This window comes from Dipodomys merriami, unplaced genomic scaffold, assembly GCF_024711535.1.
Source record: "Dipodomys merriami isolate MVZ:Mamm:240054 unplaced genomic scaffold, mDipMer1.0.p SCAF_1, whole genome shotgun sequence".
In the NCBI taxonomy this organism is placed as follows: Eukaryota; Metazoa; Chordata; class Mammalia; order Rodentia; family Heteromyidae; genus Dipodomys; species Dipodomys merriami.
Window position 1 is genome coordinate 25,513,041 of NW_027202270.1, and position 23,323 is coordinate 25,536,363.

Consider the following 23,323-nt stretch of genomic DNA (forward strand, 5'->3'; position numbering starts at 1 on the left):
GTTACAGCTGCAAAAACAAATCATTTCAAACCCCCAGGAAAGCAAAATATATTAAACAAACAGTATCGACCTTGTTAATACCACTTGGCATTTCATGTGATAAATGAGGGTATATTTCTGGCAAAGGCCGTTTTACAACATCTTTGAGACATAAGGGATATCTTTACCCTAGCAATACAAGCATCCCTGATAGAAAGTATGGGGTGGTTCATTATTCATTAAGAAGCTACCAGTCTGGAAGTAAGCAATATTTTTATGTGGGGTCAACTTAGTTACTTATTGGCCTTCATGCAGAGTAACAATTGTGGAGAAACAGAAAATTTGAATTTGGGAGTTGATTATGTGTGTGAAGCTACTTAAGGAAAGTTATTGCTTACTTAGTGTCAAGATGGGCAGTTTTGTATTGTGTTTTTGGAAAAATATAAGAAGTTCTAGGGTAGCCAAAGTTTGTTTTCATTCCTATGAGATAAATTAGGAAGCCCCTAAGAGAGTCAGGTCTTCTAAGTAAATGAAGATGGAAACATAAATCAGTTTTCTCTTGTATCTTCTACTTTCAAATTAGTTCCCCATTTGGTGGGAATAGTAACAAGGGGAAGATATAGATATAGATATAAATATAGATAGATCTATCCTATCTATCTATCTATCTGTCTGTCTGTCTGTCTGTCTGTCTGTCTGTCTGTCTATCTATATTTGATTTAGGAAGTAGGCAGGTAACCCATTGGAAAAGGAAAAGGTGAAGAAAAACTCAGCCATAAAGCATGTAAACAAGTTTAGACAGATGAGAAAGTTTTAATCTGTTGTTGCTTTCTCATACTATAAATCATTTTGTTATCAAGTGTTTTGGATTGCTACCTCCATTAGGAGAAATCACTAGGTTTTGTGTGTGTCTGTATGTGTGTATGCATGTGCACTCGCATGTGCCCGTGCGTGCACTAAAAACTAAATTTTAGTTCCCCAACCTTGACTGTGACCACCGGAATGTATTGCTCATAGTAAAATCTCTTCAGGGGAGTTGTAGTGGAGCATTGCTGTTTCAATACCCCCCACACCCTCCACCCTGGGTACTGCACACATGTTCTGCCAGGAACCTTGGACTATGCAAGAGGAATGAGGTACAGATTGTGCTCTTCAAATACATGCAGAATCATCTCCAAAAGGCTGGTGGGTAGGAGAATGGAACTAGGTGACCAAGGGTCAAAGCTGGCTTAGAGACCATTACATCCTTGTCTCTGCTTATATTAAGGAATTCCTGTTACATAGAACTTTAAAGCTAAACAGGTTTACTACTTTTGCCCCATTTTAAATATTGCCCCTGTATTTCTCACAGAATTACACTCAGAGAAAATTTCCTTGGCTTTTTTTTTTTTTTTGGGTCCGGTCGTGGGGCCTGAACTCTGGGCCTGGGCGCTGTCCCTCAGCTCTTCAGCTCAAGGCTGGCGCTCTACCACTTGAGCCACAGAGCCACTTCCGGCTTGTTTTTCTTTTTGCTTATGTGGTGTTGAGGAATCGAACCCAGGGCCTCAGGCATGCAAGGCAAGCACTCTACCACTGAGCCACCTTCCCAGCCCTTCCTTGGCTTTTATTACCATTGATCAAAAACAAAACGAATTTTTGTTGTGTGCTCATTATATGGTAGATGCTATGGAAGACATAAGAGAATAGAAGCTGTGCTTTGGACCCTACAACTTATAGTCTGGTTGGGTTTGCACAAAGGCAAATGAGAGATACTAGACGACTGGGTCAGGTTTATGCTATGTAGTGCGTAAGAGTTTAAAAGAACATTTGGCAAAATCCTCAGGGGACAGAGAAATTTGGGTATCAGAGTTTATAGTTACATGGCTTAGTAAATGATTGGCAGTTTTATCCAAGGATTGTTGGCTAATAGTTCTCTGTCAGCCCAAGAGATTGTCAGTAAAAGTACACAATAATAATGAGAAACAACATAGTTTAGTAATTAAGGCCAAAGACTAGAGTCCTTCCAGATCTGCTGCTCACTAGCTGTGTGACCCTGGACCAGCTTGGATGTGACAAAATAATCACATCTGCCTTATTAGTTTGCAGTGCAAACAAATGGAGTTTCAAAGCTTATGCAGTACCTGGCACATAGTATTTGCTATATAAGGAGTAGCTACCATTAATATTTGTCACCTACAACAATTACCTGGGATGGGGGGAATGTCAAAATTACACATAGCCCAAAACTAGGTTGAATAAATAATATGTAGAATGATAGAATTGTGATACTGAACTGCAAGCCAGAGGAATGGACCAAAACAAACAAGATGAGGTTCAGAATGATAAATAGTCCTGTACTCATATTCAGAAAATTAACTTCAAAGATGGAAGGCAGAGGAAACTTGGCCTAGTAGCAGTGCCTGTGGGCACACAGATGATCTAACTGGGAAGCCAGTGTTTGCGCTGCGGTGACCCCATCAAAAGCATTCAGAAAACAGATCCAGAAGAAAGAGATAATATCCTACTGTGCTCTGCCTGGCCAGACCACATCTAGAAATTCAGTTATGGTTGCCCCTTTTTAAGAATAAACATCCACATCTGTTGATGTGTGATAAGGTAGTGAAGGACTAAAAACCATAGCATGCAAATATAACTTAGGCCAGGAAGGGTGAAAGTGTTGTTTCCACAGAGAGAGAGAGAAAAAAGGTGTACTCTGAATAATTCCTTTGGATCAAGATAAGAAATGCTCACAGTGGATTGGCTTTCCCATGGCTATGGATGAAAAAGAGTAGTAATAACAAGAGGTGTGGCTTATTAAAACTAGAAAACCTGGAATTTTCAAGACAGTGCTTACTTAGCATGTCTGATACAGAATTTCTAGTCTGCAAGATAGGGAGATGCATTTAACCCTTCCACACAGGTTTATTGAAGCCCTACTAAGTGCAGAGAGCACAGTGCTTGATAGAGAACAAGATAATCCTATTACATGTCTTCACAGAACACAAAGAACTGGACCCTAGACAAATAAACGTGACTGTAATACACAATTGAATTTGAAGGTCCTTGACTAGGTTTCCAGCCCTACCGATTCTGTCTGGCATTTTTAGAGGGAATGGCCTTGCTTGTAAGGTCTCTTTTATCCCTCATTCTTTGACTCTTTGACCATCTATAGAAGGTTAGAAAAAAATGAGATTATTGTCCTTGATTTAAATCTCATCTAATAAGGAATACCATTTTTCTTTGGGGAAGAGAGCTTAAACTAGTAGAAATATCAATTGACTAAGAAGACAGGAGTTGGAAATTCTTTCCCTGACTCTGATGTCTGTCACTGTATAAATTACTTTTTATTCTGTTCGCAGTCTTAAGTTTCTAGATCCTGGAAATAATTTTAAATAAAAATAAATGTACAAGAAGAATATGACTATATACTGCAATAGTAATATAAATCTACAGAAGAAGAATGTTATATAATTTGTATTTAAACTATTTCACATCCTAAAATTCAAAGAGATTTGATCACTTTATATAAGGAGGCTGTTTGATTTTATAGGATATAAATTTGCCTTTTTGATTTATTCCTGGATTCTCATCATAGAAGTCACATGTTCCCCTTTGATATGTTTCAGAAGAATAAAATCATTTTGAATTTCAGAAGATATGGGTCTTTTGATAGACCTTCCTCCACTTCATAGGCCATAGCTGTGCTCTCTTTTTTTAAGCCGTTCATTTCTCTCAGTCTTTGTTGCTATACTTTGGTCTGGAAAGTTCTCCCTTTTGTAGCTTCTTTTTTGGTTAACATTGTTCTCATCACATGTTCATTTCTGGCTCAACTTCTAAAGAAAATGTTAATATACTATTGGACTCCACATGGAGTTAAAAGTTTCTATTTACTGACCGTTCACTGGGAGATAAATTGGACTGGGTGTGGTTTTAGGATGGAGACGTGGGGTTGGTCAAGGTCCTCCTTAATTTCTAGCTAAGTTCCTTGAAAACTAAGTTTTTCATGGACCCTAAGAGAAAGAACTACTTGAGAAGCTTTCTAAAATGCATTGTTCTAAAACCTGAGTGGAATATATTTAAATGAAAAACTTGCTATTTTAAAATACCTCTCAAGGAAATTAACAATTCAGAAATTGCTTTTTTCATTAATATTTTCATTTAGTTGTTCATTGAGTAAACACAGGCCACATGCAGTCCTAGAAATTGAGGTATGTAACATAAAAGTTAATTTTATGGTTGGAAATATGACTGCTTATAGTCTTTATACTTGAAATATGTTATTGCTAAAATGCTTTAACTAAATCACACTAATAAAAAAACAAGGAACACAAAACTCCCCTTGTACCAGATGAAAAATGGAACAGGCTTACAAAGCAGTGAACCTTGAACTCGGGAATAACAGTCAGTGTATGAATACATTGGTTAGGGTTCTAGATATAGTCTGTATTGTATTTGTTGAAGACTTCTGGGTATGAGAAATCCTTTACACTTGTAAAGACATTCGCCCAATATTTTCCTTTCCTTTCTTTTCTTTTTCTTTCTTTTGTCGGTTGTAGGGCTTGAACTCTGGACCTGGGCTCTTTAGCTCAAGGCAAGCATTCTACCATTTGAGCCACAGCACTACTTCTGGTTTTCTGGTGGTTTATTGGAGATAAGAGTCTCACAGACTTTCCTGCCTGGGCTGGTTTTGAACTGCGATCCTCAGATCTCAGTCTCCTGAGTAGCTAGGATTACAGGCATGAGCCACCGGCACCTAGCTGTCCAATATTTTCTTGACTACCTCCACTCTAATATTCCAGGTAGAATGGAATGTTTTCCATGACTCCACCCTCTTCTACCCTTGTGGACCTATGCCTTTGCATCTCACTATTTTGCACACCAGTGTGTCTACCCTGGGATCATGGAAATGGTTTAAGTACTACTTATATCACAAGCATGAGTGTGACATAAAGAGTGATGGTTGGACTCTTCCCATAACTCATTGAAGCCAGAATCTGAGATTCTCATAACAAGGTTTACAGTTAATTTGAGTACATACCATGTTTGAGAAGATACTGGCATAACCTACAGATTGTTCTTTTTTTTGTCTTTTCTTTTTTGGTACTGGGGATCGAACCCAGGACGTTGCACTTGCTAGGCAAGCGCTTTGCCACTGAGCTACATCCCAGCCCCAGATTGTTCTTAATAGATGAATCAAGTCATACTTCACTAGGTTATATAAGCTCATTCTCTTTAACCATTTCTTTAAACATTTAACCATTCCCTTTAAACATTTAACCAATGCTTAACATATATGTTAAACATTTTAACCATTGAGGTATTACTCTGCTCTTTTCATGTGTTCCTTACATTTTAGAAATTTCAATGATATTTGACTAGGGTTCTACTTACTGGTGAAATAAAGAAAGCAAGGGGGTAATCCACATCTTTTACATACATTCTTAGTTCCTGTTTAATACATTCTAATATTGTGCTGAAGTTTTATCTTATATGTGGTAAACATACTTAGAGTTTGAGGCAGCCTTTCCCTCCCTCATCTTTTTCAACCAGCTAGGTCATCTTTCATCTAGATAAACACATGGCCTACTAACCAGCCTTCCTGCTTTCATTCTGACCTTTCCCAATATCACAGCGCAGTGGATGGGATTTTGTTATAATCCATATTGACCCCAGTAATCCTCTTTTTTTACAAGTTTCCATGGCATCTCACTTCTTTGCCCAGCACCCTTACAGAACCCTGCTTTGCTGATCGGTTTCCAATGCTTGTCCTTTTGCTACTCCCCACCCCCCACCCCCACACACACCAAGTTCCAGTCACACTGGTTTCTTCAGTCTGTGCCTAAAATACATCTCCTGCTTACTTCCCCCACCTCAGAGCCATCCCACGTGCAGCTGCCTGTCCCTGGGGCACTGATGCGCCCACCACTACTCCAGCCTCCTTCAGGTCACTGCTTAGATTCTGCTTTCTCAAGAACAGCTTTCTTTAACTCCTCAGATCAACTTAGGACCTATTAAATCTCTTCTTTATCCCTTCCTCTAATGCTGGTTGTAATTGAAATCGTATGTCATTTGTGTAATTATTTACTACATATATGTGTCTTTTGTTTGACTGCCACTGTTATATGATATGGTTTGTGTTAGCTCTGTACATTGCCATCTTCCTAGCTCTCGACCTAGTAGGTGAATAGTGAACAATTCTGATTTCCTTTGGTCTTGACTGCTTCCTCTCCATTCCCCTATTGAATTTTTTTTTCAACCTCTTTTCTAAGCACTTAGGTTGGAAGCAGCTGCAGATAAAATTAACATAACCTCTACTCAATTGTTGAGATTATTTAAAATCATTAATTGATGTAGGGTCCCAAAACTTAATTTTGGTAAACCTGTTACGATCTTTGAGGTTCCTGGGATTTTTTTTCAACTTTTGACTACATAACATTTAGAGCCTTAATGATGTTAATGTGAGGACTAAGTATACAACATTTCCAGATTCACTTGACCATAATACTTTCTCTCAAGGGACTTTAGCATTCTTACTCTTAGGAACTGCATTATCAAAGTTTATTTGACATAAGGGCATATATTCTATCTCAACCACAATTGATGTTCTGCAGCTCAGTTCTGTCCCTAAGTTAGCATAGCCCTGGACATAGCTCTTCACAAGATTGTGCCCACTTCAGATCCTAGCTGCAGATTTACAGTCACTCTGGCTACAAATTCAAGGATTCCTACAACCCCCTCCTGTTTGATAATTTTGATAATTTGCTACAACAACTCACAGAACACAGGAAAACATTATCCTTACAATTAAAGTTCTATTGTAAAGAATACAAATCAGGAACAGCCAAAAAGAATCTGAAGGACAACGAGTAAGAGGGCCCCAAATGCAGTTTCTGTTTGTTCTCCTGGAGACAGAGGACATCATCTTCTCATCACATGGCTGAGTTCATCACAAGGAAGCTCCTCTGAGTTTCAGTGTCCAGAATTTTTATTGGAATTCCATTATGTAGTGTGATCGATTGACTCATTGACCATTTAATCAAGCTTAATCTTCAGCCCCCCCATTATGTTCTGCCTGGTCACTACTTCATCCTAGAGCAATTGAGTGGCCCACTGAACGTCACCATTAACATAAATGCAGGTATGATCTAAAGGACTCATGAATAACAAAGACATTTATACCATCTCAGGAAATTCCAAGGGGTTTAGAAGTTGCTTACCATAAGCTAGAAAGCAATGACTAGACCAGTTATTATACACAGGACATCAAATGGACCATTTCTTCAGACAAAATAGCACCTGGCTAAAAGGGGATGAATGATGTATGTGGCTACCTTTTAAAAAGTGAGGAGGATTCAACTCATTTACCTATTCCCTCATTTCCAGTCAGCTTCCGGGTTGCAGAGTCCAACAATGACTAACCTGGGGAGAGAGGTTTCTGGTGGTATCTTCCTGGGTGCCCTGGGACCAAGCATCTTCAGAAGCAGAGGAGAAATGGGCCAGCTCTGTGCTGTCCATCCTACTGAAACTCTCCTACTCAGCTCAGGGAGGGGGGTCGGCAACCAGTGACTTTGTAATCCCCCACTCCAATCCAGATCCTACCCTCAAATCTTGCTTCAAAATAGATAGGATATGTTCTTATTGGTGTACATAAATATCCAGTGCATTTAATTATGTATTACTTTAGCTGAAAAAAAATCTCATGTATACTATCTACCACTTCAAGAGGGAACTAGGATTCCAAAACCTAAGATGTGGGCTTGATGTGGATCTTTTTTTCCAATAAGACGGAACGTCACATTTTAGATAGGTATATACCAAAGGTTGTATCTTTTTTTATATATAAGGTAAATAAATCACCTTTAATCACAGCTACTCAGGAAGCAGTGGTTGAGGGGATTGTGATTTGAGCCAGCCCAGGCAAAAAAAGGTGGCAAGACCCCATCTCAGCAGGTAAGCTGAGTGTGACAGCGTGCATGTGTCATCTCAGCTATGGGGCAAGCCGTAGCTAAGACGATTGTAGTTCGAGGCTGTTCCCTGGCAAAAAATGCAAGCTCATACCTGAAGAATAACACCAAAAAAGGGCTGGGGCATGGCTTTAGTAACACCTATCAAGCATGAGACCCTGAATCGTAGTATTGGGGGGGAAAAAAGTAGGTAAGTCATAAAGCTAAAACTAAAAAGCGTTGTTGAAAATCACTACCCTTTCAAATTATGAGGCTTGTGCCTCCTATTTGGAGGAATAGTTTGAAAGTCTTTGTCCTTTTCTATATCTTCATCAGAAAAGATGTTCTTCCTAGAACACACATGATGGGGTAGCCAGCCAGGAGGCATCCAGACTCAGTGGGATAATCATAAATTAGAAGCACAAGAACTGCTCTTGTGTTTGAAGCACTGCTACTGATTTATTATACAACCTCAAGCCAGCCTTTCTAGTCTTGCGGGTCAGCATCTTCATCACTGTATCTTGAAGGAAGATTAAACTGCCTTGGCGATGTGCAGTTCAGATGTTATAAAACATTGCCTGAACCTGAAGTGGCAGGCAGATGTATCTTAATTCAGCGGTATTGTACATCATTGCTCTCTTTACCCAGAAAGTTTGGGGAGGGTTCCCCAAGTGATCACTTAAAGAGTGATCTTTTGTGGTCTGACACCTTTGGGAAATGTTTCTCATCCCCTGTTAGGAAGACGAGTTTTAACTTGAATAAAAGATGCCTGAAGATGCCACTTGAGCCTGACTGTCCAACTTGATCCTTATCTCTCGGTTATCTTCACCAGCTACCAGGCATGTTTGAATACCTCTCTCTTTCTTACCCATTACTATTATTGATGGCTGGCTGGCTGAGCTGTCATCTTTAAATAGTATTACAGGATTAATAAATATTATTATTTCTTCTTTCATCTCTCAGGGAATAAGAAGGCAGAGATGAAAATATCATATATGTTGCTGAGAGATCATGTTCTTTATTATATAATACAATATTATATATAATATGCCCCTAAATTAATCACCTGACCATAGCTAGTATGACAAAGGTAATTCCTTTCAGTATAGCAGACTGTTCTTCCTGAGGCCAAGCTGAGAAGGCCTAGGTCCTTCTAAACTCAGCAGTTAGATACCTCATTTCTCCATCTGTGAAGAAGGCTGGGGAGAGATGGGGAGAGAACTGAGGAATATTATCTATAGGAAAATTCTTTCAAATGGCAATGTGAAGACTATAGAAGAATAGTTCCTCCTCACAGGCTTTTTTGTGTGTCTGACCTACCATATGTAAATAACCTGATGCAAGCAGCCTGTGTTCAAATACCAAATATTTAGTTTAAAGATTAGCCTCAGATATGGTCACAAACAGATGTTTTTAGAGATTGAAAAAAAAAAAAACTTAGAAGGCATAAGACAAAAGAATAAAGGAAAAAAGTAATCCAAGGCAGTCTCTAGATCTCACAGGACATAAAGAATGTGGTCTGGGATGAAAATGAAATTCAAGTGTAGATTTACAGGAAGCTGATGAAAGTAATCTTTTTCACTTTGACTGTTCCTAGTACTGCTTGGACTCACTCTCACGACTTTAATTTTATCAAATTGTTGTCATTACTAAAATAGCTCAAGTAGACATTACTCTTAAGAGATGCTGCCAGGATTTTTTCAAAGGTTTTAGCAAAGAAGAGGAAAGATTGTGTTTTAAAGATACTGTACATTTCAAAGGGACAAGACATTTGTAAAATACAAGGAAAGAGGAGAGGTGTTAAGAATGGCTAGTGATAGGAAAGAGAAGTCAGAGGGGACCCCAGTGGGACACAGTTGTAATCTAGTGACTGGCTGGAATGTAAGAAGAGAGTTCTAAATCCAAGCCAGAAGAAAACACAACTCCCAGAAACAGTGATGAGAGACAGGTTGTCTTCTAGGTAAAACAAAAAGAAAATCACAACTTTTAAGCCAATGGGAGGTTGTTGGCGTTTCCAAGCAATCATAGTAGAGATGTAACTGAAGAATCATAGAGGGGAGTCAAATGATGTTTTTCTGTAATGTTAAGTACCTGAGAAAATCAGAGAAGAAAGGATGTAATTGTAGCATCAACTGGATTATCTGTAAGACAGCAGTATGTAGACCAAGGTTGGGGTCTAGGATAAGATGAACAAGGCACTTGTTTCAGACACAGAATTAAGAGGAACAACAACAACAACCCCCCCCACCCCCAAACCCAAATCCTGGTCCTTGAGCTTGAACTCAGTGCCTGGGCACTGTTTCTGAACTTTTGTGCTCTAAGTATCTTAAAAATCAAATTGAAGGGGCTGGGAAGGTGTCTCAGTGGTAGAGTGCTTGCCTCACATGCAAGAGGCCCTGGGTTCGATTCCTCAGCACCACATAAGCAGAAAAAGCCAGAAGTGGCGCTGGCTCAAGTGGTAGAGCACTAATCTTGAGCTGAAGAGCTGAGGGACAGAGCCCAGGCCCAGAGTTCAAGCCCCACAACGGAAAAAAAAAATCAAATTGAAGGAAATGGAGCTGTGGCTCAAGTGGTAGAGTGCTAGCCCTGGAAGGGGTGGGGAGAGGGAAGAGATGGGGAACCTCAGGGGCAGCACTCAGACCCTAAGTTCAATACCCCAGCCCACGAGAGAGAGAGAGAGAGAGAGAGAGAGAGAGAGAGAGAGAGAGAGAGAGAGAGAGAGAGAGAGAGAGAGAGAGAGAAACAAAAACAAATTCAATATCAGACAATCCGTGATGAACAAAATAAAACTGTTTAAATTGCAGCAGCATTAGTGTTCCTAATTTTCCTTTTTGTCTTAGCCTCTAATTGAGCTCAGTACTAGTTTCAGAGGAACATTCCCAAAAGACAGTTTCCTTACTAAGACCCCCAATAAGGTTCCCCAAAGCTGTCAGCTGCAAGTTGCCAGTAGCACATCCTAGCATTTGCCTTTTTGCAAGGGGAGTGAGGTTGACCTCCCTTCTCTGTCTGGGATGTAGGGAAACATAGAAGGAGACCTGGTACCCCCATACTTAAGATAGAACAGATAGAAGGAGCATTATTCCCATTGCCAGCAGCTTTTATGTCAGAAGCAATCAGCGTAGCCGAGCCCTTTTGTTTCTGCACTTGTTTTTCATGTAAGAGTTCTTGGTGGGCAAGTGATTTCACCAAGAGGATTAATTTGGGAAGAAAAGAGCTCCAAGCTTGGAGCTGGTGCTGCCAGCAGGTTGTCTAGAAGATAGCAGTGCTGTGTGGACAGGGTCTGTCTTTCATGGCACTTCTTTAAACTAACGGAGCAGCATGAATCATTTTATTCCATTAAGAAAGTAGAGCTGGTGAAAAGGTTTTTCTTCCCCCTCATCATGAGACAGCCACACTGGCAGAGAGTGATTAATAGGGTTAGTCTGTGGATTTCGTTTTACCCCTGTCACAGGGGTTTTCAACAGTGCTTTTAAACATTTGGGACCAGATAACTTTTGGTTGTGGATGGTTAGCAGTATCCCTGGTCTTTGTCCACTAGGTGCTAATAGCATTCCCCATCCTCCCTTTTGAGACAACTCAGAGTATCTGCAGTCACCTCAGTGTTTCCTGTTGGGACAAATATGCCTTGGTTAAATATCACTGGGATATCAAGAAACAAAGCTTCTTACTTCCACTTCTTTCTTTACTCAGCTTTCCCTCCCTTCTTTGTAAAATATTAATATATGTTGATGATTTCATACCATGTGATCTTTTATACATAAGACTGCAGCATCTTCATGCTAGATTGAGGTGAAAATAGTAGGTTATAGAAACAGGACCTGAAACAGCCATCATCCCATACCAGATATATCAGCCATATCTGATTTAATAAAGGGTAATTAATATTCTTGAATCAGCTGAGATTTAAGGCATTAGTTGACCTGGTAGCTCACATTTTTCTCCTTTTTTTTTTCTTCTTAAAACCACAAGCAAGCAGCATTTATTCCTATTTGCTTTTCCCTTTGACTCACAGAGCTCACATGATGAATGGCTATAGGCTCACAATATCATGGGCATCTTTGACAGTCCCCTTTTTAATACTCTCACATTAGGTACTTGCAAATAGCTTGCATGTTGACACTGAGCTTCTCCTGACCCTGCTTCCTGTTCCCCAGCTTACTGCCTAATCAACTCAGATTGTTGTCATAACTTATCAATCGGGTCTCTCCTCTCCCAGTTTTTTTCTTACTAATTAATCCTTTCTAAGCTGAGATTGCCATGGTTCCTCTATCTTACTCTAACCATTTAGCAGTTTCGGGGTTTAGTTTTGCTTTATTACTCCAAGATCTTTTCCCACCACTTCTCTGCTTACATACAGTAAGCCTCAGACAATTAGAATAGTTATGTTTTTTTTTTCCAAACATACTCTCATTTTTCTGCTTTGAGCCTTTCTTGACTTTTGTTCTTCTAAAATCTCTTTTTGTTTAAGGTCTAGCTCAATTGTCCCTATGTCTGCACAGCCTCCCTCCATCTCCATGATTGGTTATGATTTCTTCCTCCTTTGCTCATCTTTTATTATCTTCTGCTTGCTTTCAATCTCATGGATTTGTACTCGTGCCCCTATCACTAAGGATATTCAGAGGGAATGCCAGACTTACTAGATTCTAGCCTAAGTTCACCAATTAGCTGAATTATGTATTATGTATGTTTGTATAAATTATTTCAGATTTTTTGTCCTTTTCATTTTACCATCCACAAGGAGATGATTAAAAAAAAAAAAAAAAAACAACCTTCCACAAAGATAGCTACATGGAAATTCACCTTCATAATAAATACCATACCAGCCACTTCTGTTAGGCCTTTTCCCTAATGTGCCACTTTGGACAAAATTGCTTTTATTTCTCTGCCTCAGTTTCTTCATCTGACAGTGGGATTCATACCTACTTCATATAATTGATATGAAAATTAAATGGACACATATACTTACATATACCTACATATACTTATGTAAGGTGCTTGTAAGAGTGCAAGGCAGGTAGCAAGTACTCTGTATTTATCTATTAACTGTTGGTAATTTCAGTTTTTAAATTGATCACCATTATCTGAAAGTCTTTGGGAAAAGAACTAGTTATGAGCTGTTAAGAGAAAAACAGGGATAGCAAATATACTGCATTTAGATTGATTAAATATATTAGAAGCTGTATTTAAAATATTTCATTGTTCAGTGCATAAACTTACTGAAGTATCTTATTAAGAAAACAAAAATAACTGAACAACTCAAATCATATCATTGGCAGTGAAAATCTGTCACAGAACATTGCATTTACTACTCAGGGTACAAATTTAATTGACGGAAAAGCAGTCAGAATCTGGAGAGTGGTGCACATATTTACTTACTTGCCTTAGCAAAAATCAAGATTTATTGCCTTTCAAGATAAATTTTGGCTAAATATTGACTTTAGGTTCTCAATCATGGCTTACCTGCAAGACCAATAAATCGTGACACTTCTCAACACGAGTTGGAATCTACTTGGTATTTATTAATTTAGCTCACACAATTTATAATCTTAATAGTAACATTCCACGAGATTAGACAAACATTGTAGAATTTAGCAAATGTCTATTTTTGAGCAGCAGTAATTACCTGACATGTGATTTTCACTTCAGCGCTTAGTTAACTATTATACCCTTAGCACTATTAAAATAATCTAGACCCAACAAGTCCACGCTAACTTAGCTATTGAGATATTCACTGACAAAACAAAAACCCCACCTAACAGCTTGTATGATTAAGCCAATTAGTATTCAGACTGAATTTTTCCAACCACAATCTGCCTGGTTTGCTTCAGTCCTGCTAGTAACATCAAACAACACATGATTTTTGCTCCAGAGATGGCATCTGTCTCTCCAGTAGGATGGGCATTGAACTTTCACTGCATCTGGGCACTGAGCTAATCCTTCACAACATAAATTTTGCCACATTGCTATGTTGAAAGATACATCCATTTTGTCCCAGAGAAGTTATTTATTTCTGTTGCATTCATAAGGGCCTAGTTGTGCCAGCAGCAGCTGCAGTCCATTCTACAAGTGCCAGCTCAAGTTAACCTAAATGTGTGTCATCACAGTAGGAACAGTTTTCCTTCCGAGTATGATTTATGCGTTTGATTGTGTGTCAGCCCTTAGACTGTGCAGCCGAGCTTTATGAGTCAAAGTTTCAGCCAGTGGGGAGTGACAACTTCCCATATGTAATCTCTCACTGCTATAAAATTTGTAGGTGAACATAAAATGAGGCCCATCCAAAATGAATTCTTTTCTGAACACAAGTGAATTTCCGTAGGGCTTTCAAGCTAGCCAGGGAGTGAGTTCCTCTCAAGATTGGATCTGGGCATGTGTGTTCTCTCCTAACTAGGATGTTTTCATCCTCTGGGCAGAAAACTTGCTAACAAGGGACCTTATACCTTAAGGAAAAAAGTCTGAATTGTTGAAATATAAAGTTAGCTCTGTGTAATTTCAACAAAAGGTCTATCAGTATATGCCATATTCTTCATCTTAGCAATTACAGATGGTACACAGTTGATTTTTTTTTTTTTTTTTGTCAGTCGTGGGGCTTGAACTCAGGGCCCAGGCACTGTCCCAAGGCTAGCACTCTACCACTTCGATCCACAATGCTCCTTCTAGTTTTCTGGTGGTTGGTTGGAGATAAGAGTCTCATGGACTTTCCTGACTGGGATAGCTTCGAACTATAGTTAAGAGAATCCCCCAGCCTCATTTCCATCTTGTTAACTGAGATCACACACGAATGAGCGGTCTCTTACAAGTCAGCTCAGTACCTTCCAGCTGTGGAGTGTGTACATCTGGGCCCCAGTTAATTTTCCTTCCACTTCCTTTAATAGACATCAAAGCTGCATTGAAAAAATTGTTGTGGGTCCACAGATAATTCAAGTGGTAGTAAGGGCAAGGCCCTGAGTTCAAACCCCATTTTACACACACACACACACACACACACACACACACACACACACACACACACACGAACACGCACGCACGCACGCACGCACACACACACCACTAATGCTTTATGTCAAGTGATCCTTTGTTCCAATACTACCTACAGACTGGGAAAGTGGCTCAGTAGTACAGTGCTTGCCTTGCATGCTCGAGGCCCTGGGTGCTGATGCCCTCCGTACCACATAAGCAGAAAAAGCCAGAAGTGGTGCTGTGGCTCAAGTAGTAGAGCACTAGCCTTGAGCTGAAGAGTTGAGGGACAGTGCCCAGGCCCAGAGTTTAGGCTCCACAACCTACAATAACAAAAAAACCAAAACAAACAACAAAACTACCTAGTTTTCTGGATAAACAGAATTTTCAATTAAATCAAATGTAATGCTTTATTTTAGAAAGTATATATTCAGATACATATTAGCTACATTTAATGAGGCAATGGGATACGAGACAGTAAGCTAGGGAAGCTAAATTAGTTTTCCCCTCCTATTCTTGTCATTCTTTTCTCTCTCCCTCTCTCCCTTCCCTCCTTTCTTTCTTCCTTTCCTCTCTTTACTCCTTCCCCCTCCTTTTTTCCTTTCCTTCCTTCTTTCCCTTCCATTTCCTTCTCTTCACTTCCACCCTCTCTTTTTCCTAACTTGCTTTTTACTCTTTTTGTCTCCCTCCTTCCTTCTCTCCTTCCCTCCCTCTCTTCCTCTGCCCACTCGTTCTATTCTTTTTTCCTCCCCTTCCTTTTTTCCTTCCCCTTCTTTCTTTTTTCCTTCCTTACTTGTTTTCTTCCTTTCTTGTCTTTCTTCCTTCCCTCCCTCCCTCCCTCCCTCCTTCCTTCCTTCCTTCCTTCCTTCCTTCCTTCCTTCCTTCCTTCCTTCCCTCCTTCCCTCCCTCCTTCCTTGCTTCCTTTCCTCCCTCCTTTCTTCCTTCCCTCCCTCCCTCTCTTTCTTTTTTTTCACTCTTATTTTTCTTTCTAGAAAAGATCTCACTATGTTGATCCTCCTGAGTGTTGGGATTACAAGCATGCACACCATGCCTGGCTAGGATTTTCCTTTTTTACTTTTACAGAGCAAAGAAAAATGTGTTATCTCACTCTTTTCCTACTCTTCTTTGTGTTTATTTGTGCCTGTTGTTCTATATACAAAGCACTGGCTTTGCTTTGCTAAATTAGATAAAAGCTTACTTTTAAAGATGGAAAGAGTATGGTAGCTGATGGCACTTTTTAAGTGATGGCACTTAAAAAGTAGTATATGCATGCTTTCCTGGGTACAAGAGCTTCACCTGGGCCCAGCCTAAGTCCTTATTACCTCACCTCCCTCTGATGTTCATGGGCTGCTTCCACTGGTCAGGGGAGGTGACTGGAGTTGGTGGCCAAGAAGTGGAGAGATGGCGGTTGGCTCCTGTTCAAAATCTCAGCCTCAATAACAACACACTGCAGCCAAACTAGCTAACTAGGTGCACTTGTCAGAAGAAAGATTGTGCTTGTGTGGAGAATCATGCCAGGATTTCTGCTTCAATCCCAGCAACAGATTCTTTTGGGTATCTTAGTGAAAGACCATTTGGGAAATAAACTGTACATGCCGCAAATAAGATTTCAGTTAAATGGTGACATTTGTTCCCAGAAGTATATCAGAGGAGAAGCTAAGCTCTTCAGAGCATGTGTTCATTAAAGGTTTGAAGTGGGGTGAGAAGCAATAAAAAAAAAAAAGGCCAGTGGGTTCTCTTGTGAGATAGTTTTTTGTTCTTATGAATTGAATACACTGAAAAGTTTCAAAAAGAGACTGGGAAGAATGTATTTGCTTTGATCTAACATGTGGAGTGTTTCTTTCTCCTAATGCCCTTTAACTTAGAAACACTGTTGAAAAATCTGTTTGAAAGTACATAAAAATATGTGTAAATAAGCCCTAATTAGTTATTTCAATTAATTATTTTTTGTCTCTACTCTGTAGCTCTATTTTTCTTTCCATAATGTCTTGCTTAAGAGTCCAGTTTTGGCACCCTTCAAAAAATGTACTTTTTAACAGTCATTATTAAGAAAACACATTTTTTTCCCTGCTGAGAGCCTAACTGATAAAGTAAAATCCCAGATTGTGAATCTTAAAGAAGAATTGTGTCTGACATTCTTAGACCATGATTTGCTAGTATGACACTGAAGGAAATGTTGCAGTTAATTGCAAGAACAGATACTTCTTAAAATAAATGAATCTTCATCAGACCACTAGCATCTAATCTTCTTTCCCAACCATCTTATGCTTTTTCAAAGACAAATACATTGGATTTCAGGGTGTACATTTTAAGTATTTCTAAGTTGAATAGGATACTTTCCAATGGAGGTAAGAACGCTCTGCGAAAATACTGGTAAGATAATCCCAGGTCTACACAGCCAGTTTTTAGAAACTGACTAAAAACTTGAATTGTTTTTGTTCAAAGCCTAGAAAGTAAACTATGTGATGAATCAAGAGCTTTTCTTTGACTGCAGTCTGCAGTCATTTATACTTTGGTTGAACTGAGTCAGGCTTTTAGAGCTTAGAGAAACCTTATCCATCAGACCTCCCAGTGGGGCCCTGGTAAATGATGCTCATTAGAAATGTGAATTCTTAGCTGGGTGCTGGTGGCTCACGCCTGTAATCCTAGCTACTCAGGAGGCTGAAATCTGAGGATCGAAGTTCAAAGTCACTCTGGGCAGGAAAGTCTGAGAGACTCTAACCTCTAATTAACCACCTGAAAACCGGGAGTGGAGCTGTGGCTCAAAGTGGTAGTATGCTAGTCTTGAGCAGAAATGCCCAAGGACAGTGTCAGGCCCTGAGTTCAAGTCCTGTGACTACCAAAAAAAAAAGGAGAGAAAGAAGAAGAAGGAAGGGGGGGAAGAAGGGGGAAGAGGGAGGGGGAGAAGAGGAGAAGGAAGGGGAGAAGGAGAAGGAGGAGGAGGAGAAGAAGAAAGAAGAGAAGGAGGAAAGGAGAAGGAGAAGAAATGTGAATTCCTGTTCTCTATCCCTACTCTACCAAACTTATCTTAGGAAGGATTCACATTTTACATTCTGATGCTCAGTGAATTTGGAAACCCACCAATTAAAGCTAATCCTTTTATTTTGGCTCAGGCATATAGTGTGCCCTGGGTAGTAATAGCAGGTTTAGGTTTCCTGGCTGTAGGACTCAGACTGTTGGTATATCACATGTTCAAAGTAGCTCTTAGAGTGCGTATAGGTTCAAAGCTACGTCTGGATGATTTCAGCACTGAAGGTTGGACAGCATAGTTTCAGTACAGTATGATTGTTAAGTTACCTAGCTACTAGACATAGTTTTACATATTTTTTTAATATATATTTTTATTGTAAATATACAGTACAAAGGGGTTACAGTTAGGTAATGAGTACATTCCTATCAAGCATTGTTTAATCTTTTTTTTTTTAATTGTATTTTATTTTATTTGAGAACATACTGTACAGAGGGGCTACAATTACATGGGCAGGATAATGCATACATTTCTTACCAAGCATTGCAGCCTCCTCCTTTGTTTACCCTTCACTTCCCTTCCCCGCCTCCCCCCTCCCCCCACCCAATTTTACCCCCCTCCCCCCACCCAATTATACCCCCCTCCCCCCCCACACCGACATTGTAAAGCTGGTTTTGACATGACATTTTGTACTTGTCATTGTTGCAACAGGTCCACCTGAATCCTTAAACGACGTGTTTGTCCCCATCTCCTCCACATGTTATACTGACATCAAATATAGTGAAAGCGGGGGTTACACTGTGGGGGAGGGACATACAAAGCAACAAAGAAATAATCTTATAAATGCGTTAGAAACACATGCATGAAAGAAACGAAAACATTAAAATACATATTTAAGGGTTCATTTTCCTAATATCACATTATCTGACCTTTTCCGCTTGACTCATACCTATACTAGATATTGCAAATAAGGGAAACCATGGGACCTATGCTTCTTTGGGCCTGGCTTACTTCACTTAATATAATTTTTTCCAAACCTTTCCATTTCCTAACAAATGGGGCAATGTCATTCTTTCTGATGGAGGCATAGAATTCCATTGTGTATATATACCACATTTTCTTGATCCATTCATCTACTGAGGGGCATCTGGGTTGGTTCCATATCTTAGCTATGGTAAATAATGCTGCAATAAACATAGTTGTGCTGGTAGCTTTAGTGTGGTCTTGTTTGTAAACATTTGGGTAAATGCCCAAAAGTGGGATTGCTGGATCATAGGGGAGATCTATGTGAAGTCTTTTGAGGAACCTCCATACTGCTTTCCAAAGTGGTTGAACAAGTTTACATTCCCACCAACAATGAAGTAAGGTTCCTTTCTGTCCACATCCCCTCCAGCATCTGTTGTTGTTAGAGTTCTTGATTTTTGCTGTTCTAACTGGAGTGAGGTGATATCTCAATGTTGTTTTGATTTGCATTTCTTTTATGGCTAGGGATGTTGAACATTTCTTCATGTGTCTATTGGCCATCCTTCTTTCTTCTTCAGAGAAGCTTCTCTTTAAGTCTTTCGCCCACTTACTTATTGGGCAGTTGTTTCTTTGAGGATTTGTTGTTGGGTGGTTTAATTTTTTGAGTTCCAAGTATATTTTAGATATGAGACCCTTGTCCGTTGTATGGCTAGTAAAGATCTTCTCCCAATCGGTGGGCTTTCTATTGATCTTGCCAGCTATGTCATTTGCCCTGCAGAAGCTCTGCAATCTTATGCAATCCCATTTGTCCAACCTTTCTTTGATTTGTTGTGCTTCCGGGTCTCTATTCAGAAAATTTCGACCTGAGCCAAGGAGACCTAGGGTTTCTCCTATTCCATCCTGTAATGTTTTCAGAGTGTCTGCTTTGAGTTCAAGGTCTTTGATCCATTTGGAGTTGATTCTGGTGCAGGGTGATATATAAGGATCTAGCTTTAGTTTTCTACATGTAGTTAACCAATTTTGCCAGCACCATTTACTGAAGAGGCTGTCTTTCTTCCATTCTATTGTTTTAGCTAGTTTTACATATTTTTTTTCTACTGTGTTTGCCTAAACTAAAATCTGAATGAATTTCATCCACAGTCTCTTATTCTTCTCTTTTATGAGCCCAGAGATCTGTACAAAATCATGAGACTGTTTAACTTACTTCATGAGCTCATGTGGTTGAATCCCTAGCTTTGGGCAGGTGTACCCAGCCAACATAAACATGTTTAGGCTATATGGTTTCTTAAAATGTATATGCAGATATTTTAATGTTGATTTAGTTGCACAAAATTATTACAGACATTGAAGTTACAGATGGATAAGCTAAGTAGTACTTACAAATATATGAATTAAATATCCAGCAAATGCTTACTGATGTTTATTACTTCTTAAGTTGACACAAACAAAAAGCTAAAATATCCAGATTTTTTTTCAGTGCTCTATGGTAAGAATTTGAAATATAATGATGATCCTGAATTTCTGCAAGGTCCAAGCAATTAGAGAGGATTGAATTCTGTGCAGTCTGACTACTCATTTTTGGAAACAATATCCCAGCATCTAGGAGATGTCAGCTTCCACTGAGCACAATTTCCAGTTCATACATGAGCACATGCTTAAGAGTTTAACAGGGATAGTGATGAAAGTTGGCTGCCACAAGAAACAGGTGATCAGGTTAAAAAAAATCAAATATGGAATAGCTATGGGAAATTGAAATGTCTGTAGGTCTGTATCTATGCACCAAATAATAGTTTATCACTCTTTCAACTTAAACATTATGGTCTCTTGTGTGTAAACTTTGTAAGAGCTGAGGATAAAAAATATATCTGAGAAGTTTATAATGTTGCTGAATAGCAAAGCCCCTAAAAGTGCAACATCACTGGTCCAGCGGGTGATGGAATAGGTGGGCACACATTCACACCCCTGGGCTTGTGAGTCGTCTCTTCTGTAAAATTCAGCTTGTTTTAGTCTTCTTCGACTTACTATTTTTTTAATACCTTCTCTATGTAAAAACACATGATCTAATTTTCTTTGTGAAAGAGGCACTATGAAACTGCTTGGTTACTAATGCCTTTTTATTTATGATGGAATTCTGTTGGGTTTTGTGATATTTTTATTCATGGAGTGCATGCAAATCAGTATCTTCTTAGGTTAGTAGTTCAATAAATGTATTTGGGCACTATTTAGTGATAGTGGGACACAGCAATGATCATTACATCATCATCCTCATTACTGTTGTTGAAAGAAAAATCCACTTTCATGCCTACAACATGACTAGTGTCAGATACATTTGATTGATCTAGTTCTGGCACCCAACCATGAAAAATGTTGCATGGAAGGATTTCTAGAATGAAAGGTTATAGGTTACAAAGGTCAGAATAGAGAGAGAGAGAGAGAGAGAGAGAGAGAGAGAGAGAGAGAGAGAGAGAGAGAGAGAGAGAGAGAGAGAGAGAGAGAGAGAGAGAGAGTGTGTGTGTGTGTGTGTGTGTGTGTGTATACATATATTTTTTTTTCCAGTCCTGAGACTTGAATTCAGGGCTTGAGTGCTATCCCTTTTGCTCAAGGCTAGCACTCTACCACTTGAGCCACAGCTCCACCTGGCATTTGTGGTAGTTTATTGGGGATAAGAGTCTCACAGACTTTCTTGCCCAGGCTAGGTTTGAACTGTGATCCTCAGATCTCAGCTTCCTGAGCAGCTAGGATTAAAGGCATGAACCACTGGTGCCTGACTTTGTATATTCTTTTAAAAACCATACAACTTTTATTGTTGTTATAAAAGTGATATGCAGAGGGGTTGTAGTTAAATAAGTCAGGTAAAGAGTACATTTCTTTTTTTTCCTCTCTCTCTTCCAGTTTTCCCCTCCCATCCCCACCCACAAGTTATGTAGTTCATTTTCAGCATAGTGTCTAGTGTTTATTGCGTCAGGACAGAGCTCACAGAATCATGCACTGCCTGGAATATGAAAAGAGCATTAGCAGTCATTTGCAGCAACAAGCTGTAAGTGTTCTTGAGTAATGGGAAAATGTTGCTGAAGTGGAGAGCAGAGAAATAATGTACTCTGCAATGTGCAAAGTGGGGGAGGGATGAACACTGTTCATCTGGCAAGTTCTCTAACTGGAATTAGAGATTATAGTCCTACTGCAAAGTATTGGGAGGGAAGTTGGAGGGGTGGAATGAGGCCAGTCCAAAGCCAAATTTCTTTCATTAATTTTTGTGAGCCAAGGAAAACTACATATCAGATTTTAGAATCATTCTATCAGACAACATATTTATTTATTTTTATGTTTTGAGACAGAATCTCACTTCATACCCAGGCTGGGCTTGAACCCATCAGATCCTCCAGTCTCAGCCTCTGGGATTACATGTATGCACCATAATGTCCAGTCTTCTTTTCTTGATATAGAGTTATTAGGTGAATTAAACAAAGAACCTATATAAAAAGCTTCCAACAAAATGTCTAGTGCAATACGTCCTGAGCAGAAAAGAAAGAAAAGGAAAAAAAAAAGAAAGAATGGAGGGAAAAAAAGTTGTAGAGAAACATATCTCTGGTAGCTGTCTGTAGAAGGGATAGAATCGAAGAGACCAGAAACAGGGTACCAAATAGGTGATACTAACAGCAATTCCTCAGGAAGTGATGGGTGGAGACTGTCAAGGCTAGAAGGAACATATGTGTACATCTGTTCTCTGTGGATTCTTTCTGTTATAGACTTTCATTAAACTTGAGAGTTGCACAGCCTTGTTCTGTGGTGCTCAGAGTATAATAGCAATCATAGATTCTTTCTTCTTTCTTGCATAGGATGCCAGCGGTCCATCGGCCTTTCCAATGGGAAAGCCAAGGTGTGCAATTACAGTGGGTGGTACTACTGCAGCAGCTGCCACGTAGATGACAGCTTTCTCATCCCAGCACGCATAGTCCACAACTGGGATACTTCAAAATATAAGGTGGGTGTCAACACTGTATTCGTTCATTATAACAATTTAGATGCTCTTATCTTGTCAGGTAGATTTTAGAGATGATGAAACAATTGGAAACAAATTTGATTAGGTATTCTCATAAAAGCTACCTGATTTTATCTGGTCCTTCTATAGCTAACAATTTAAAGGCTTCTTAACTATGGTTATTATTAATTTACTAATTTAAAAAGGTATGTCTAGCAGTTGTTACTTCTAGTCCTTGATAATTAACTGTAAGGGCTAAGATAGAATTCTGATAGAGATATCTTTCTTATTTTTATTAGCTCTCATTTCCAACATCATAATCTATGAAAGGATGAAAATGGGAAAATAATAAATGCACAAGCAGGACCATGATCTGTGGAAAAGGCTTATGTGATCCAATGTATTTGCTATGTTGTGTATGACTCCTTCTGGTGTGAAGGTCAGTCTTCAGGTACACTAAACCCCTGGAACTTAAACCATGGGAGAAACCCAGAGAAGAAAAAGTGTGTCTAGCCATCCTCCAGCTTTCATTTGGACTGGTGTTTATTGAAGAAGGGG

General features: G+C 39.3%; 1 protein-coding gene across 3 annotated transcripts in view; it reads left to right on the top strand.

Moving 5' to 3' along the window:
* Positions 1 to 23,323, top strand: part of Plekhm3 (pleckstrin homology domain containing M3) — a 176,707-nt gene that overhangs the window by 46,673 nt on the left and 106,711 nt on the right. For all 3 annotated transcript variants that reach the window (XM_070018417.1, XM_070018412.1, XM_070018423.1), the window contains exon 4: positions 22,623 to 22,768. In XM_070018417.1, the coding sequence (XP_069874518.1) occupies positions 22,623 to 22,768 (146 nt within the window). The remainder of the gene's footprint in view (positions 1 to 22,622; positions 22,769 to 23,323) is intronic.